Consider the following 19295-nt stretch of genomic DNA (forward strand, 5'->3'; position numbering starts at 1 on the left):
AGCTTTCGCAACAAACTGTTGCCTCATCAGGAAAGAGGGAACGAGAGAGAAAGACGAAAGGATGTGGGTTTTAAGGGAGAGGGTAAGGAGTCATTCCAATCCCGGGAGCGAAAAGGCTTACCTTAGGGGGAAAAAAGGACAGGTATGCACTCGCGCACACACACACATATCCATCCACACATATATAGACACAAGCAGCATTGATGTCTGCTTGTGTCTATATATGTGTGGATGGATATATGTGTGTGTGCGAGTGTATACCTGTCCTTTTTTCCCCCTAAGGTAACCCTTTCCGCTCCCAGGATTTGAATGACTCCTTACCCTCTCCCTTAAAACCCACATCCTTTCGTCTTTCCCTCTCCTTCCCTCTTTCCTGATGAGGCAACAGTTTGTTGCGAAAGCTTGAATTTTGTGTGTATGTTTGTGTTTGTTTGTGTGTGTGTATATATATATATATATATATATATATATATATATATATATATATATATATATATATATATGTGTGTGTGTGTGTGTGTGTGTGTGTGTGTGTGTGTGTGTGACTTACACATCTCTGATAAAGATCAGTATAAGAAATTCTAGTCATAAGTGTGGAGTTTTGGTAGTTTTGACTAATTCCATGTACTGACTCTATGTTAGTGCTGTTTGTATCCCGTTTTCCATTTTGCAGAATTTTAATTATATACAATTACAGAATGAAATAAGTTGGATTCCTTGTCTTTACAAATTTATAAATGTATTATTCAACTGAACCACTTCAGTTAATTTCTTAGCATTCTATGTTTGATATTCCCTTCAGCACTAGTCTTCCTAGTTATTCTTATTAAAATCTAAATTTTCTGTAGTTCAGATGACAGACCTAGAAAACTACGTCTGACAGATGTTACTGAAAATGTAAACATATAGTGTCAAAACACAAAAAAGATTATTGATCCAATCTAAAAATATAAAAATAAACGTTTCATAAAATGAATGACTTCTTAGACTTATAATGCATCCTTTTGTATGTCATTTGGATAAAAATACAAACTCTCAGGATTAAATTTGGTGTTTTAGTTTGAATCATGATGATAAAATGTAAATTTATTTATTTATATGTGTCATCAGGATATATATGTGTAATCTACTTCACAGTTTTAACCATTTCCTTAAACTTATGTGATTAAACTGCAGATTTTAATTTTATAAACAATGAATTGTTCTTATAAAATAAGTAAAACAGTATATATGTGATACTCAGGGTGTTCTTTTTAAATGAAGACATTGAAATATTTCAAAAACTATACATCAGATCAAAAAAAGTTATAATTGAAATTTTATTGTCTTGGAGGGGGAATCCAGTGATACCACACTCAACCCCCCACCCCACCCCATGCACAGGTGGCAGGAGGCAACACTGAAATCTTCAATAGGAAGCCCCATGTTTTATTTGCAGACTATGATCCTATGTCAAAATCTACATACATTTAGTCTGAAGCAGTTTCTTCATTTCACAACGGATGGCACTGTAATTAAATGAATACAAATGGGTACATTAATGTAGTGAAACCAGATGTTAATGTTGCAGATTATGGGAACAATGTATGTCCCTTTGGACTAAATCATAATTCTGAATGCCTCACAAAATTCATAACAGTTTCAACAATAGATGTAGAAAAAGTTATATTAAAACTAAAAAACAAAAATTCTGCAGGTTGTGATGGAATACTAGCAAAAGTCCTTAAATTTGTGTGTAAAATAATAGGATACCCACTATCTAAAATAATAAACCAATCCTTTGAACAAGGAAGCTTCCCAGAGGTGCTGAAGTATGCGGAAGTAAAACCGTTGCTCAAAAAAGGGTCAAGAGAGGATATGGGGAATTATCGTCCCATCTCCCTCCTTCCAATCCTTTCAAAAATCTTTGAAAATGCTGCTGCTATGCAGATTCAAAATTTTATCGAGAAATATGATATTATTACGGAAAACCAATTTGATTTCCAGCGTGGCAAAAATACTAGTGGTGCAATTAACAAGTTTATCGACAAGATCAGCACATCATTAGACAACCATAATAAAGTTGCAGGAATCTTTTGTGATCTCACAAAAGCCTTTGACTCTGTAAATCATGCACTGCTTATCTATAAGCTTGACAAGTATGGGATCAAGGGTAATGTTCTAAATTGGCTTACTTCATACTTATCAAATAGGAAACAAAGAGTAATTGTCTCATCAAATGCAGCAAATTACTATTCAAAATGGAAAACAGTAGCTCAAGGTGTCCCTCAAGGCTCGATTCTAGGACCTATTTTGTTCTTGTTCTATGTTAATGATTTACCGAACAATATAAATGCTCCATCGATTTTATTTGCAGATGACACATCTGTATTAATTGAAAACCAGGAGCCAGAAAACATCCCTCTCTACATAATAAACACAATGAACAAACTAGAAACATGGTTCCAACTGAATGGATTAAGATTGAACATCCCAAAAACCCACATAGTCCAGTTCAGAACAAAACAGTCAAAGCCCCAAGAAATTAAAATAACTCATAAAAATCAGGATATAGAAGAAGTAGATTCTGTAAAGTTTTTAGGGTTAAACCTAGATAAAAATTTAAATTGGAATAAACATGTTGACTACCTGTTAAACAAATTATGTAGCTTTGCATTTGCTATGCAAATATTAGCTGGTGCAACAGACATGAATACAAGGAAAATTGCATACCACAGCTACTTTCATTAGTTGTAAGGTACGGTATTATTTTTTGGGGAAATTCAAGCAATATATTGCGCATACTAAAGCTACAGAAAAGAATAATAAGAAACGTGTACCGCCCATCCAAGGACATCATGTCGCCCACTATTTGAAAAACAACAGTTATTAACAGTTCCCTCCTTATACATCTATGATATTATCATCTTTCTACATAGCAATTTAGAGTTATTCAAGAAAAACTGTTTCAGTCACTCATATAACACAAGAAACAAAGACAATTTTATGCTTCCCACTCATCGGTTAAACCTATATGCGCAGTCTCCTCAGTATATGGCAATGAAAATCCATAACAAGCTAAAAGGAAAGAATGTTCTGAGTATGAAGCTAGAGACACTGAAAATAAAGCTATATGATATACTTGTCAAATGCTGCTACTACACTGTTGAGGAGTTCATGAAGGATGAACTGAACATTTGAGCAGGATAAATTTACATATAGTCTTGTGTGTAAATGTAGCTGTCCTTCACAAAAGGGAGGAAAGAAAAATAAAAGTTTATATTAATGTTATTGTATCGATTAGGCCTAAGTTGTATTATCCATTTCTTGACGTGTCTCCTGTACACTAATCATATGTTTAGAAATTGTATGTTATGAGATGAATAAAACACTATTCACTATTCACTACACAATCATAATTTACTATATGCTATTCCGTGGCCATTCAATATCCAACCTCCATGCTGTGAGGGTAGGAAGGCCAGTACTTCATAGCTTTTAATTGGAAACCCCATTCATAACATTGCATTACTCGAACATATCAAACAGGGAATTACTCAACACACCACTATAGCCATGGCTCAAGGCAAATGCTGCTCTACTTTTCTAGGTAGAGTAAGAGGTCAAAAGTAGTATCACCTGCTTCGGTATGCTCAGTGATCTGCTTTTCAAATGACCATACACAGTAAAGAAGCATATCTGTGGGTATGGTCAGCACAGGTGTTTCTGATGGGTTGACATCTGCATGGCCTGTTGGCATTTGGTGGTACACCTTCTCTGTTAAATATTCCCACAGAAAGAAATTTGGCGATATCAAACCTAGTTGCATAGTGAGCCAATTAATAGGGTAACCTCTGCTGATCTACTGACCAGTGCAAACACAATGTAATACCTACTGTGCTTCAATTATATAAGGCTCTGGGCAACCATCATGCTCAAACCACATACATTGTCAAATGTCCAGGGCAACATCCTGCAGCAGTACCGGTTGTTTCTGTTCAAAAAATGATCAATATTTGTGTCCATTCAGTGTGCCATTGATAAAATATGGACCAATGAGTTTGTTTCCCATGATGCCACACCATACGTTAACCAACCAAGAATATTGATGGTCAACTTGCCATAACCAGTGAGGATCCTCTATGCTTCAGTAACGCATGTTATGCTGGTTAACACTACCAGGGTTTGTGAATGTAGACTCATCAAAAATAGTACCTTGGCAAAGTACATGGGGGTCATTTGTCGACATGCTCATTCAAAAACCACTACCTGGTTAGGGAAATCAGTGCAATGAAGTTCTTGATGCAGTGATACATGGTATGGATGATACTTAACGACAATTCTGTACTGTGACAATACCAAGTACATACATACCAGAATCACAGTGAAACAGTGAAATAGCTGGGTGTTTGTCTGGATTGTGGTGCACTGCCACTAGTAAAGCTATTTCATTAGCTTCTCCTGTAACACAGTTGCTTCATTTCCATTTGCTGGTCTTTACTCTGCCATCATATATAAAGGTACTCACAATCTTGTAAGAGAATAAATCAGAGTCAGCTTTCTCTAGAAAATGATCAGCACACATTCAGCAGGAGCCTCAACATTTCTCCTAAATTCTCCATAAATCAGGATCATTTCAGTCTTTTCTTCTGTGGTTGCAACATTCATTACCCACTTGCAAGTCTGTTCTCCATATGATAGGTAGGTGTGCAGGCAATAAACAATGTGCAAGTATTGTTATGTTTAGAGGCATTGTCTGTTCACTGTCTGCATGATATGTGAGCTCCAGTGACAGTGTACTGCCTGTTATGGTATGTCGTAGTTCGCTACTACATCGCCATAGAGGCACATTGAGTACATCTACATCTACATCTACATCCATACTCTGCAAGCCACCTAACAGCATGTGGCGGAGGGTACTTTGAGTACCTCTATTGGTTCTCCCTTCTATTCCAGTCTCGTATTGTTCGTGGGAAGAAAGATTGTCAGTATGCCTCTGTGTGGGCTCTAATCTCTCTGATTTTATCCTCATGGTCTCTTCGTAAGATATATGTAGGAGGGAACAATATACTGCTTGACTCGTCAGTGAAGGTATGTTCTCGAAGCTTCAACAAAAGCCCCTACCGAGCTACTGAGCATCTCTCCTGCAGAGTTGTCCACTGGAGTTTATCTATCATCTCCGTAATGCTTTCACGATTACTAAATGATCCTGTAACAAAGCGCGTAGTTGCCTGTTCAATATGTTGGAGGAAAACAATGTTGTGAATAGGGTTTCCAGTTAGAAGCTATGTAATACTGGCCTATCCTACCCTCACAGCATGGAGAAGGGGGCCTACATGCCATTGGAGATATTCAGGGGCCATTGAGGAGTATGTCATAAATTACGACTGTGTGCCCATATATATCCCTCAGATTAGTGCCGTCTGTGGCAAAAAGATGAAAATGCTTGATACAAAATGTACGTAGATTTTGCCTTAGAATCATAACCTGCAATATAAAATAGAGGCTCCCATTGAAGATTTAAAAGTTGCTTCCTGCCACGCATGCATGGGATGGGATGGGATGTTAGGTCGAGTGTGGTATCATTGGATGTCCTCCACCGAGAATTGTAATTATAACTTTCTTTGATCCAATCTGTAGTTCTTGAGATATTTCAATGTGTTCAGTCAAAATGAACACCCTGTTTAAAATATTCAAATAATACTTTATTGCTTCACTTTATTTGTCCAATATACTAGTACACTACTTGTACAATATGTAATCAGCAGGACAAAATAAAATGAAAAAAGGTTAGAAAAGAGAAATGTACAGTGAGTATTAGAAAGGTAACATGTAACGTAGGAAGAATTGAGCTGTGTCAAAAAGCATTAATGATTTTAATCATTTAAAAACAATATTGTACACAAAAATTGTTATTAAATGTATAGTAGCACATATTAGTAATTTATCAAATAGATTAGTGTAATAGTATATGATATTACTTACTAACATGTTATGGAGGAAGCTAATAAACATTTCATTAATTCTAGCATTCCATTAAGCTCCCTAAAACTAGTTTATCAGAAATTTCAGAGAAAAGTAATATCCTAGAGAATAGATTAGTGGTATGGATTGTTTACAATATTTCATTTTGACTTGTTTCAAAATATGAGGCAGATGTTATTTTATCTACTTTTTCTGCCTCCAGTTCTAATAACAGATGGAATCAGTACAACTGATCCAACCCCAGCTGCTAACACACTGAAAGATAATGGGGAAATTGTGTTTACAATCGGGGTTGCTTCTTATGATCGTAGCCAACTTGAACCATTGGCTAGTCATGATTCAGAAGGAGTTCCTAATTTCTTTGGAGTTTCAAGCTTTGAAGTGTTCATGAAGATTGCAGAATACCTGAACACAAGTATGTAACATTATTTCTCAATATATCATTTTCATTTTTACAAATTTTTTCACTTATAATTTTGAGAAATATCCTTCAATGAGAGTACACTGGAAAGTACTTACAAGACAAAAAAATGAGGACAGAATTAAATGTTTTTCAGTCTTATGTGCCGATGTTTAGTATAAGATATCATTTTATGGAGAAAAATTCATTCTCACTTAATTTTACTTGTGATCATGGCTGTTCTTCTTCCTCTATTTCTGATAATTTTTCATTTATTGACATAATGACTAACATACATACTGCTGGAAAAAAAATAGTACACCTGGAAAGATGACTTTGATTTTGGTCTGATGATGGCTTGTTTCATGTGGGGGATAGTACATGTACTGATAATGGTTTCAACATCGTCTACCAACAGATAGCATAGTGACATAGCTACCAGAGTGCCATCTGTGTCTACCCTTTAATAGGGAATGTTCAAAGTCAGCATGTTCAATGTTGTGCAAACATGTGAAGCAGACAGGCAACCATGCCACGGAGACCCACTCATACTTCCTGCATCCAAATGAGTGAGTTTCAAAGGGGTAAAATTGTGGCCTTCCAAGTATTGGGATGGTGCTTGTGGAGAATTGCCACACAAGTTGGATGTGCTGCATCAGTTGTGCAACAGTGATGGTATCAGTGGTCACACAAACAGTCTCACACCCATAAATGAGGTTCCGGACACAGCACAGATGATTGACAGGATCATCATCCTGTAACGCCAACTTTGGCAGATTGTACAGCTGCCACAGCACAGATAAGAGGACCTGTGAGCTCATGTGTGTCATCGCGAACTGTTACAAACCAGTTATTAGCAGTGGGCACACACATCTCTAGCCTGTCTTCCACTCACACCACAACATCAACATGCATGCCTCAGCAGGTGCCACTGAGGATCACTTGGAAGGTAGAACGGCATGTTATGGTCTTCAACATGAAAGCAGATTCTGCCTGAACACAGGTGATGGTCGTTTGCATGTTTGACATAGACTCAGCAAGTGCTGTCTCATGGAGTTCATTCACCCAAGACACATGTGCCCCACTCCAAGCCTTACAGTCTGGGGTGTAATAACCTACAACTCTCATTCACCTTCGATATTTCTGGAGGGACGTCTGGTTGACCAGCATTTGGTGTATGCAGAAAGTTGTTAGAACCATTCTTTTGTGGTCCTTGCAACATGAAGGTGATGCAATGTTCCAGTTGGATAATGCCAGCCCACACATTGTCCATGAAACTCAATGTGCTCTTCAAAATGTGCAGAAACTTCCCTGGCCAGCATGATCTCCAAACTTGTCTGCAATCAAGCACAGGTGAGATATTATGAGATGAGAAGTGACTTGTGTGACTTGCCAATAAACATCTCTTACAGAACTATGTGAGTAGGTTGAGCATAACATATTCCAGAACAGTATTCACCATCTGTGTGATCGACTGTATGCTGAAAACAGTGCCTGCATTACCACCCGTGGAGGCTACACCACGTATTAATATGGGTGTTGCAGTATGAGTCAATACCTGGTACCACAAAACTGCTTGTATTATTTATCTGTAAATGTAATCATTTCATGCATTCCATATGCACTATTTCAATAATAAGTCTTGAGTGAATTGGAAACCTCTGAAAGGGTCCACTATTTTTTTCTGGCAATGTGTAAATGATAATATTATGAAAAGGCTAGAGTTCTACTCTCCGTATAGTAGAGATGTTGAGTCACAGAGAGGCACAACAGCAAGACTGCTAAACAACTAAGCTTTCAGCTGAAAGGCCTTCTTCTGGAGTAGACAGAAAACACATACACATTCATGCAAACACAACTCACATGAGTGTGTGTGTGTTTTGCCTAATTCATAAGAAGGCCTTTTGGCTGAAATCTTGCTTGTTGAACAGACTTTTTGTTGTGCCTATTTGCAAGTCAAGATCTTCGCTAAATGGTGAGCAGCAATCTATTCTTTTCATAATATTAACTGTTAATCCATAATGACTGATTATTTATTTCAGTCACAACTATTAAGTTTCTAACAATGTCTGAAATAAATAATCAGTTTTAAAGTAAATCATCACCAAAAATAATTTCATTTCATTAATTCTTACTGATGCATTATTTCGGAATTATGATACTTTCTAATAATTTTTTTAATAAAATAATGAAAATAAGGTTCATGACACTTTTGTCTTTACCCGTTTAGATGAGCTGGATTTAATTTTATGATTTATGGAACTGAATATTAGCATGATCTATAGTATTTCATTCTACTAGTCGTTTTACAGACACATTAGACATGACATTCTATAGTATGAAATATTTCCTACTAAAACATTTGTTTTATAGTGTGCTATGTTGACATGGTCAGTGGGTCAACACATTTGAAAGTTTGTGTGATCCAATAACATTAATGTAGTGTAAGATGACTAATAATTTTACTGTAAAGTAAAATGGTACTTTTTTTATAATATTGATATGTAACATATGCCGAAAGTCAAACATCCTTTCTAAAAGTACAAACTGAGGTAGAGTTTAATACTTTGAACATGGATTTATGAGAGACAGGATTTAAACAAAGCTCCATTCAGTTACCCTCATACTTGAGGAATATCAAGACTCTTCCTTCAGTGTGACCGTAGTCTCCAAATGATGATAAATAATTAATTTTCATACCCTCTTCCATGCTTGTGCTTAAAATACATGAAACAAACATGCCAACATTGGCATGCAAGTTTCAAACAATGTAGTGTTTCTCCTGCAATTCTGTATTCACTCATTTTCATATTTTTTACATAACATGAAATATTTTGTTTTAATAGAAACATAAGCAATAGGCTACAACTCTATCTCATTTGTTTCTCAACTACAGTTTCCCTTTCATGTCTTTTGTCTCTTATAGCTATGTTCCAGATTAGGTACATGTTGAGAGTTTAAAAGAGAGTATAAGGTAAAGATGAACTAAAATGGAAAAAGGAATAAAATAGAAGGAAATGGGATGGCTTTTAGAGATGAAATAGTCAATGTAGCAGAAGATCAAAAAGGCAAGAGGATAAGACCTGGCAGAAACTGCAGACTGGCAAGAAATTAAGGAGATGGAACCTGAATAAACTGAAAGAAACAGAGGTTGCTGAGTGTTTTAGAAATAGGATTGAGTAATGACTGAGTGAAACAGAGGAAATGAATAAAATGGAAGATGAATGAGTAGTATTGTGAAATGAAATAGTGAAGGCAACAGAGGATCAAATAGACAAAATGACAGATCACAGTAGAAATCATTGTATAACACAGTGGATACCGAATTTAACTGATGAAAAGGGAAATTATAAAAATGGAGCAAATGAACCAGGTAAAATGTTGTACAGATATGTACAACGTGAGACTGACAGAGACTGCAGAATATCTAAGCAAGAATGATTAGAGGAAAAATACAAAACTGTAGAAGCAGATATGGCTAGGGGAGCGATAGATGTAACCTGAGGCACAATTAAAGAGATATCTGGAGATAAGAGAAGGAGCAGAATTAATATCTAGACCTCAGGTTGCAAACAAGTACAAAGCAAAGAATGGAAAGCTGAAAAGCAGAAGAAATATGTAGAATGACTATACTAAGAAAATGAACTTGAAGGAAATTTTATGGAATAGCAAGAGGAACTAAATTAAGATATCACAGAATACTCTGCATTTCTTATACTGTAGTTAAACTTCAATCAAATACTAACACAAATTTATTTTATTAATTAGCATTAGTCCAGTTAAAAAAAAAACATGTAAGTAAAAATAGCTAGTTTGTGTAGACTACATAATTAATTACCCATAGAATATGGATGCTTAATCATATTTCTTGAAACAAAATGAATTTTCTTTGCAGCCTACATCAATCAAAACCAGATAGACTGCAACTAATCCAGCAGTCACCATTATATTTTTGCTTGTATAACAGGTAAGTAACATTTTTTGGAAAATATAAATTTGAGTATAATTCTCCATACTTTCAAATGGAGTTCATCAGTAATTTTACAGTAACACGTTATTCATCTGATACATGGATCAAAAAGTATTTTTCTGTGCCCATTTACTGTACCCTGAAAAAATGATGTGTTATGCTTTTTGATAAATACGTACTGGTAACCCTTTGATCTCATCTAACTTAAATCACCACCGTATGTTTATTTAGAGTGATACAACCCAAAATGAACTATTTCCTGCTAATTAGTTGTGTTACAAATTCAACAACACATGGTAACTTCTACTTACAAGGGAAATTCCCAAATGTAAATAAATAAGTTAGAACAAACTTAGCAGGAATGTAGAGGGGTCTAAATAATGCTATATACACTCCTGGAAATGGAAAAAAGAACACATTGACACCGGTGTGTCAGACCCACCATACTTGCTCCGGACACTGCGAGAGGGCTGTACAAGCAATCGGACAGACCAGGAACAGCGGTGTTGGCCGTCAAATGGCGCTAGCTGCGCAGCATTTGTGCACCGCCGCCGTCAGTGTCAGCCAGTTTGCCGTGGCATACAGAGCTTCATTGCAGTCTTTAACACTGGTAGCATGCCGCGACAGCGTGGACGTGAACCGTATGTGCAGTTGACGGACTTTGGGCTAGGGCGTATAGTGGGCATGCGGGAGGCCGGGTGGACGTACTGCCGAATTGCTCAACACGTGGGGCGTGAGGTCTCCACAGTACATCGATGTTATCGCCAGTGGTCGGCGGAAGGTGCATGTGCCCGTCGACCTGGGACCGGACCGCAGCGACGCACGGATGCACGCCAAGACCGTAGGATCCTACGCAGTGCTGTAGGGGACCGCACCGCCACTTCCCAGCAAATTAGGGACACTGTTGCTCCTGGGGTATCGGCGAGGACCATTCGCAACCGTCTCCATGAAGCTGGGCTACGGTCCCGCACACCGTTAGGCCGTCTTCCGCTCACGCCCCAACATCGTGCAGCCCGCCTCCAGTGGTGTCGCGACAGGCGTGAATGGAGGGACGAATGGAGACGTGTCGTCTTCAGCGATGAGAGTCGCTTCTGCCTTGGTGCCAATGATGGTCGTATGCGTGTTTGGCGCCGTGTAGGTGAGCGCCACAATCAGGACTGCATACGACTGAGGCACACAGGGCCAACACCCGGCATCATGGTGTGGGGAGCGATCTCCTACACTGGCCGTACACGACTGGTGATCGTCGAGGGGACACTGAATAGTGCATGGTACATCCAAACCGTCATCGAACCCATCGTTCTACCATTCCTAGACCGGCAAGGGAACTTGCTGTTCCAACAGGACAATGCACGTGCGCATGTATCCCGTGCCACCCAACGTGGTCTAGAAGGTGTAAGTCAACTACCCTGGCCAGCAAGATCTCCGGATCTGTCCCCCATTGAGCATGTTTGGGACTGGATGAAGCGTCGTCTCACGCGGTCTGCACGTCCAGCACGAACGCTGGTCCAACTGAGGTGCCAGGTGGAAATGGCATGGCAAGCCGTTCCACAGGACTACATCCAGCATCTCTACGATCGTCTCCATGGGAGAATAGCAGCCTGCATTGCTGCGAAAGGTGGATATACACTGTACTAGTGCCGACATTGTGCATGCTCTGTTGCCTGTGTCTATGTGCCTGTGGTTCTGTCAGTGTGATCATGTGATGTATCTGACCCCAGGAATGTGTCAATAAAGTTTCCCCTTCCTGGGACAATGAATTCACGGTGTTCTTATTTCAATTTCCAGGAGTGTATATTTTTTGTTATCGTCCAGTTTCACTTTTAAGGGGTAAAACACTCCCCAAAAGGTATGAGTTATTAACAATATTAGGGTTAGAGGGAATATCTTTGAAAGCATGACACATAAAAAATGTGTTTCGTATGAAAGTTGAAATGTAATTAATGGTCTTTAAAACTCTTTAATCAACTTTTGTAATAATTTGATGTTTTGGAAAGTAGCCTACTAGCATTTTGAAAAACGAAATCCTTTGTAACAATATAAATTGAAGAAACTTTTTACCGCATACATCCATGTGTAATAAAGCTGGTTTCTGAAATACCATTTTAGGAAAATAATCTGCACACTGTGTGCTGTAGGGGTATTTTCAACATATCCCCTTAAAATATCTAATCCTTCATTACTATTGTAATTATTTACTTTTCTTTTGTTTTATGTTTTGAATTGTTATGTCATGTTTTGCATTCATGTGCTTTTTCTATTTTCTTTTCTCTCTCCCTCTTTTTTCCTTTTTTTATTTATGTGTATTTTGCCAATTGAAAATAATAATTAACTCATTATTATAATACAAAAGCATTCAATAATGATTCCCTGTAAATAAATGCCTAAAATGTAATGTTTTATACACCATGCATCTGACGGACAATGCATTATGAAATAGAATTCAACAGAATTCTCAAATGATGGTGAGTGATACTCTAAATATCCTGTTTTGTATCAGGCATATTTCAGTACATTGGAAAACCTTGGCAAAGATAATTGATTATGTACTAATGCCTGCAGACTGATTATATTGTTTCTCAAGCAGAGATTGACATCCTAATCATTCAGCAGAAATAGATCTGAAGATCTTCACAAAAAGTTCTTCCAACACTGAATGCCATATATGACCAATCCACCTGTAGCACCAAGACTTTTGGGATCACCAGATGAACAATTTCTTTCTCATCAGGTGTGATGTTCAAAATGAGTCTTTCATAATAACCACCCCAAGAATCTAACAATAATACAGACTTTTTTCCCATACTGGGATGGACAACTAATTTCAAATATATTTTGAGCAGACCAGACATTAGTTTACCAGATTTTTATACTGTCAGAAGAACATTTGTGGCTGCAAAAAGAGATTCTCGAATTTTAATTTTCTTTTTAAAAGGACAAATATTTTGTTCATCTAGTGATCCCAAAACACTCAATGGGACAGTTACTTCCATTGGTAATACATGACATTTAATGTTGGAACAACTTTTTGAGAAGGTTTTCAGATCTAGTACTGCTGATATATGTCTGATATGTAACAGGATATTGAGAGGATCATACATCACAATTTGAGAATGCTGTTGAATTTTGTTTCATATTGTATGGTATTGTCCATCATGTGTATTACCTGAAAAAAAATTGTTTATTTTATGGGCATGGTGTAAAAAATATTATATTTTAATCAGTTCTTTACAGATTATCATTATTTTAATGATTTTTGTGTCATAATATTGATTTACTTATTACTTTCAATTAACAAACACACGTGTGTGAAACAATAAAAAAAAGACATGTGAATGTAAAACATAAAATAACAATTGAAAACACAAAACAAAAGTAAAATAAGTAATTATGATAGTAATGAAGGTTTATATATGTTACTGGGTATGTTGAAAATACTATGACAGCACATTGTGTACAGCTTATTTTCTGAAAATGATATTTCAGAAACCATCTGTATTATGCATGGATGTATGTGATGTAAAAGCTTCTTTAATTTGTGTTGTAACAAACAGTTTCATTTTTCAAAATTAATTAATGGTGAAGGGGTATTTTCCAAAAATTCAAATTATTACAAAAGTTGAGGATACTGTTTTCAAGGACATTAATTACATTTCAACTTTATGAGAAACACATTTTTTATATGTCATGGTTTTGAAAATATTCCCTCTTAACATAAGATACCAAATTGTCTTTTGGAGTGTGTTGTACCATTTAAAAGTATCACATTATTTTGACCTCTCTACATACCCACCGAGTTTTGTAACTATCAGTTATTTACACCTAGGAATGTTTCCTTGTCAGTAACAATATGATTCACTTCTTAGCTAAAGCTGATCAATGTACATCCTTTATTGCTGCCATTTGACAATCACTGTGAAAGAAACCATTTATTACATGGTTCACTTCTATTTCACAAAAGATAACTGGATTTAGAAATTAATGATCAACTGCTGTTGCAATGTGATCTTCTATTCTTTTTCAAAATGCTACTGTATGGATTAAACCAAAGTTGTGCATCAACAATGCTAAGTGTCTTCAGTCAGAACTATCCAACATGAAATCAATTTTAGAACATCTAGACACAGTTATTTGTCACATATTTGTGGTAAGCCACATTAGTGCCCTTCTTTAACTGCTTCATGAAGTTGGAAATATTTTCTATATGCTGTCAAAACTGTCATTTTATATATTTTCAGATCTTTTGCTGAAGCAGATCACTCAGAACTGATCAGTGCAGTTCTCATTTAGATGTACAGCCTAGGACTTTATTCTACATTTTGTTTATATAATGAGAATGAATTACATCAACTTGTGCCATTCTTGGTGTATCTATATAATTTCTGTGACTTCAGACGATGTTCTGTTACATGTAGTACATCTGTAAAACCTTTAGATTTTTCAGTTTCCTGTAGTGATATGAGAAGCTCACCTTTATTATGATTCGATAGAAACATCTAAACACCCTCCATTTCTCCACTGATTTGTACAACAGTGTCAGTACTTATTTGGCAGCTATACCTTTCAGAAACATTTACCCTTAAAAAGTGCTCAATATTTTCATTGAGCATTGAGCATTGTGCACACAAGAAATTATAACAAAGGCACACGGTATTTAGTCATGCAAATAACCTCTTAACAGAAAGTTTCAGACGTAGAGCATGCTGCATATAGTGTGATCATGTGAGGGGTGAAGCATCAGTCACATCCATGAGTCACTACCTTACCAAGTTGAGTGAGTCTTGTATATTTATACATTTGACAAAACACTTCACTCAGGGCTTGTCACATTGTTAAAAAAAAATGCAATCTTCACAGTTTTTCAGTCTTTATAAAGTACGGTAATGAGATGTAGTGTCTTTTTTAGGGTACTGTTCAGCTTATGTCATTCAACATAATTCAACAATAAATATTGTTATGTCATGCTGAGTCACACAGGAGCACTCCAAATGTTATTATGTTATTATTTCGCTCTATATGCACCCTGCTATTAACTACTGTTGATCCATTACTCCAGCCAGTCTAAAGAATGTTTATAGAAGACTTTCTGCACTTTCCAAACAAATTAGCTGATTCACAATCTCCATTTCAGATAAGCATGATTCAGAAACAGGTAAAATATGACACCCAATTTTACGCAGTTTGCAGAGTGATGGCTCAAATAACTTTATTCTCTTATGTTCATGACCAGTTCAAGAACATATTTCCATACAGGGGACATCATCTGGTGGCTCCCTCCTCACTCACTACCCTTCCCTTTCACACTTTCATCCATGTCAGTTTTGGCTACTAATTGTGATACACTCTGTACACAAATCTTACACGTGGGTGGCCCTAGTGCAGCTCTCAGCTTGGCACCCCAATTCGACACTACTAATTGTGATATTTCCTGTAGTGCTGCTTCTGGTGGCTAAGTGATGGTTTGTGTCACTTAGGCTTTAAATAGGCCCTACTTATGTTAACTAAAAATAGTAGTGGCAGGAACTGAATCCAGCAGCAAAATTTATAGTACATTATTGCCAAATGATATAAAAAGTAATGAAAAATTAATGTGAAATTACAAATGTGCTCAAGATATAAATGCTCTCTCCTAGCAAAATCTTACCTGTTGGTTAATGGGTAAAACCATATCCAGAAGATGAGATGATAGGTGCTTAGAATACTTTTCAATGAAGTCAGCATTGCTGAAGTTATATTTTAGTTAATACATATTTATTGCACCTGAACACAATTTTATGATGACCAGATGGTCAATAAGAATTTCTAGTATCATCACAAAGTAGGTCATGGATTCAATGTGGACTGATAGTGTCACTGTCCACTGTGCTCATTTGAAGACTGGGTTAAGCTGGTTTTTAATATTAAAATGCAGAGTAATTAGATATTCAATAACAATATAAAACACAATAACAATACTCAATGTTAATACAAATCTGACAGCAAAGTTATTTCATGTAGATATTAAATGCATATTCTTACAGTTGTATTAATAGTAGGTTCTACTTTCTGGAACCAATTTTTAAGTGTGGACATTTCTTCCTAGTTTCTAATAAAGCCCACCAAGAATTTATAGATATCCACCTTTTGTACTTAAGACTTTTTGTTTTTATTTATTTATTTATTTATTTATTTAGCATCCGTGTCATCATACAAACGATATTGGACTTGTCATACATAGAAATTAATTTACTGGTTTTCTTAACAATGTTATACTTTTTGTATACAACAAAACTAGGGCTTCAAGATGTAAATATTGGATTTTCAAAAGTTTTGCGCTACAGATTTTGAATTATAGTGTACTAACACTTCTGAGAAGTAACTTTTTCATTAATTATAAAATTTAGAAAAGATCTTCTTTATTTAAATGAGAACCAGGCTGTGAAAAATGGCTACGCCAACCCTATAAAAACTGTTGTTATTGGGGTCAGAGTTTTAAGTACATATGGCTTTCCTGACTCAAATTTTGAATATTTCTTTAAAGGAAATGTTTTTCAGAAAGTACATATAAATATTACAAAAATAAAGCTTCTAACCTACTCTTTTGCAATTGGATAAAAGTATTTCAAATTGTTCGGCAAATGTCAATGGTGAACAATGATGTGATCTGCATAAATAATTCTCTATATCTTGGGAACTTACAAAATAGTTGTCTTTATTTCTGTGCGGCACAATAACTCTCATACATTGTAAAAATATTTACTCTTCTTTCTAGTTTTCTTGGTGTCCTTCATTGGCATTGTAAATGGAAAACTTTGTTTACTGTTTGAGAGGAGAGATCCATGATTGCAAATTTGGTTAGGCATCAACATTAAAATGATCTGTTGTGAAGCTGTTTCACTTGATTTTCTCCATCATTTAACGCTTTGTTTTAAACAGCACATCATACCACACAAAATATTGCATTACAAGAAACCTTGCTATAAAAATGTCTGTCTTAACACCAAACAGGCCGTCAACATATCCTTCTCAACAAGAACTGCTAAAATACATCAAAAATACAAAGAGATTAATAATGTATTTTGGTATACAAAGATGCTTAAACTGATATATGACCAAAGACCATTTTATATATAATTAATGCTTGTAATAATTGACAAAATCAAAATTTTGTGTTGTGCAAGAAATGTTATTGGATAGGGTGGTGATGTAGTTGAGTTTATTGAGCTGCATAGTAAAAATAGAAGTTTTTACTAATACACTTATAACAGTTTCTCAGTATTTATAAACATAATATACTCAAATAATTTAAGTAATAAAAACTAGTGTTTATATTAACAATAGTGTCAAAAATAAAGTAAAGCTATTCCATCTTGCAACATTTCAGTGTGCTGAAAGAAGTGTTATTGAATGTGCACAAATTGTCCTCGTGTATTTTTATGTCTCTTCACAAAACTATGAGTGAAACAGACTATGCTTTTTTTCTTCAAATAACAAGAAAATGCAATGCAGTCAACTTAATAGCTCATTCTAATTGATTACATCAATTTAATTGCATCCCAGAGTGACCCAGGGAACTACAACACTAAAAAGAATCGCTTCTCGGCTTTTGGCAAGATCAATGTGTAGTTCTCCTTTAACAATGGAAATTATAATTTAAATTTATATTAAAACATCTATAATTTAAAAAAATAACCCCCCCACCTCCCCGGGAGTCGTAATTCCCGCACCCTAAGCTAAAGTAACAAACACAAGTATATAGAACAGTATAAACGTGCTTCTGTATCTTCAAGTACAGTGAAGCATGGCTGTCTGTACCATGCAGTTGTGTCAAGTCGAATGAGCATGCTGTTGCCTCACGAGCGAGACTGGGCCCCCTCCATTCCCCCTGATGACGCAGCGGCTGACGGCACTGCTGATAAGGGAACGCGCCAGCCAATCAGAAACCGACCGGATGGGCGTTGGCCGCACTTCCTGCCTTTTTCTCAACGGATCGCGCTTAGTTGGAACTAAAGCGCGATCCTCCAACTCTGGCGGCAGCCAGGCGAAGCTCGTTCGAGGTCACCCACCTTTCATAGCTGCGGCGGCTAAGTGAAGACAGCCATGCATGAATATCACAATTACATTGACTGTGTAGTGAAACAAATACTCCAATTTATTGTAATAGTTTAAATTTCAATGTAAAATTCACCAAAATGAAATAGCTACAAGTTTGTCTCACACATTATTTGTTTTTTTTTCTTTTAGGTAAGAAGATGAAATGGTAACTCTGCAGAAACTACTTCCAGCAGATTATTCTATGAAGAATCTTACTTTCTAGGTGTGTTATTGTATAAAAGAACAAATCAAATTGATTACTACTTGAATAAATGTAATTCATTCATTTCTAACCAATATTTGAAATAGTTTGCTTGTTAGACAAAATGAAGATGAATTAACATTTACATTCATCTCAGTGTATAACTTACTCTGTAATTAAAGCCACCACTTCATTTTATATGTCACAAAGTGTTTTCCTTTTTCACAACTACACACACACACACCACATTTCATTAACTTCAGAATGGAGAACTTTTAGTGATGATAACTCAACTGAGTAATCAACAGAGTCAAAAAGAGATTTTTGTTAAACTAAACATCTGCCCTCCATGAACTCAGGGTTCCCTTTTAACCTATATTCTGTGTGACTTTCTTAACCCCCTTCCACCCCATTTCTTATCTCATATACGTTTTTGCCCTTATCTTTCTCTGGAATGAAACCTGTAGTTTGGTATATTTCTGTTAGCTGTGTTGGGAGCTGCAGACCTTAAAAGCAAGTACTAGTCAATCTTCCTTTACACAAACAGTGAATACAGACATTATAGAGCAATGGAAAAACAAAAAACACTTATAGAAAATTAGAAAATCATGATGAAAGTTTCATGAGGCTATAAGCAAAGTGAGAATAGCATTTATAATCAAACATATTGAGTTTAACAATAATGG

At 36.1% G+C, this 19295-nt stretch overlaps 1 protein-coding gene across 1 annotated transcript in view; it reads left to right on the forward strand.

The window, feature by feature from the left end:
- Positions 1–18809, forward strand: part of LOC126249795 (P-selectin-like) — an 81607-nt gene extending 62798 nt beyond the window's left edge. The window contains exons 10-12 of the mRNA XM_049951483.1: positions 6167–6379; positions 10260–10331; positions 18558–18809. Of these exons, the coding sequence (XP_049807440.1) occupies positions 6167–6379; positions 10260–10294 (248 nt within the window). The 3' untranslated portion in view covers positions 10295–10331; positions 18558–18809. The remainder of the gene's footprint in view (positions 1–6166; positions 6380–10259; positions 10332–18557) is intronic.
- Positions 18810–19295: the final 486 nt, after the last annotated feature.

Source organism: Schistocerca nitens, chromosome 3 (assembly GCF_023898315.1).
Source record: "Schistocerca nitens isolate TAMUIC-IGC-003100 chromosome 3, iqSchNite1.1, whole genome shotgun sequence".
Classification (NCBI taxonomy): domain Eukaryota; kingdom Metazoa; phylum Arthropoda; class Insecta; order Orthoptera; family Acrididae; genus Schistocerca; species Schistocerca nitens.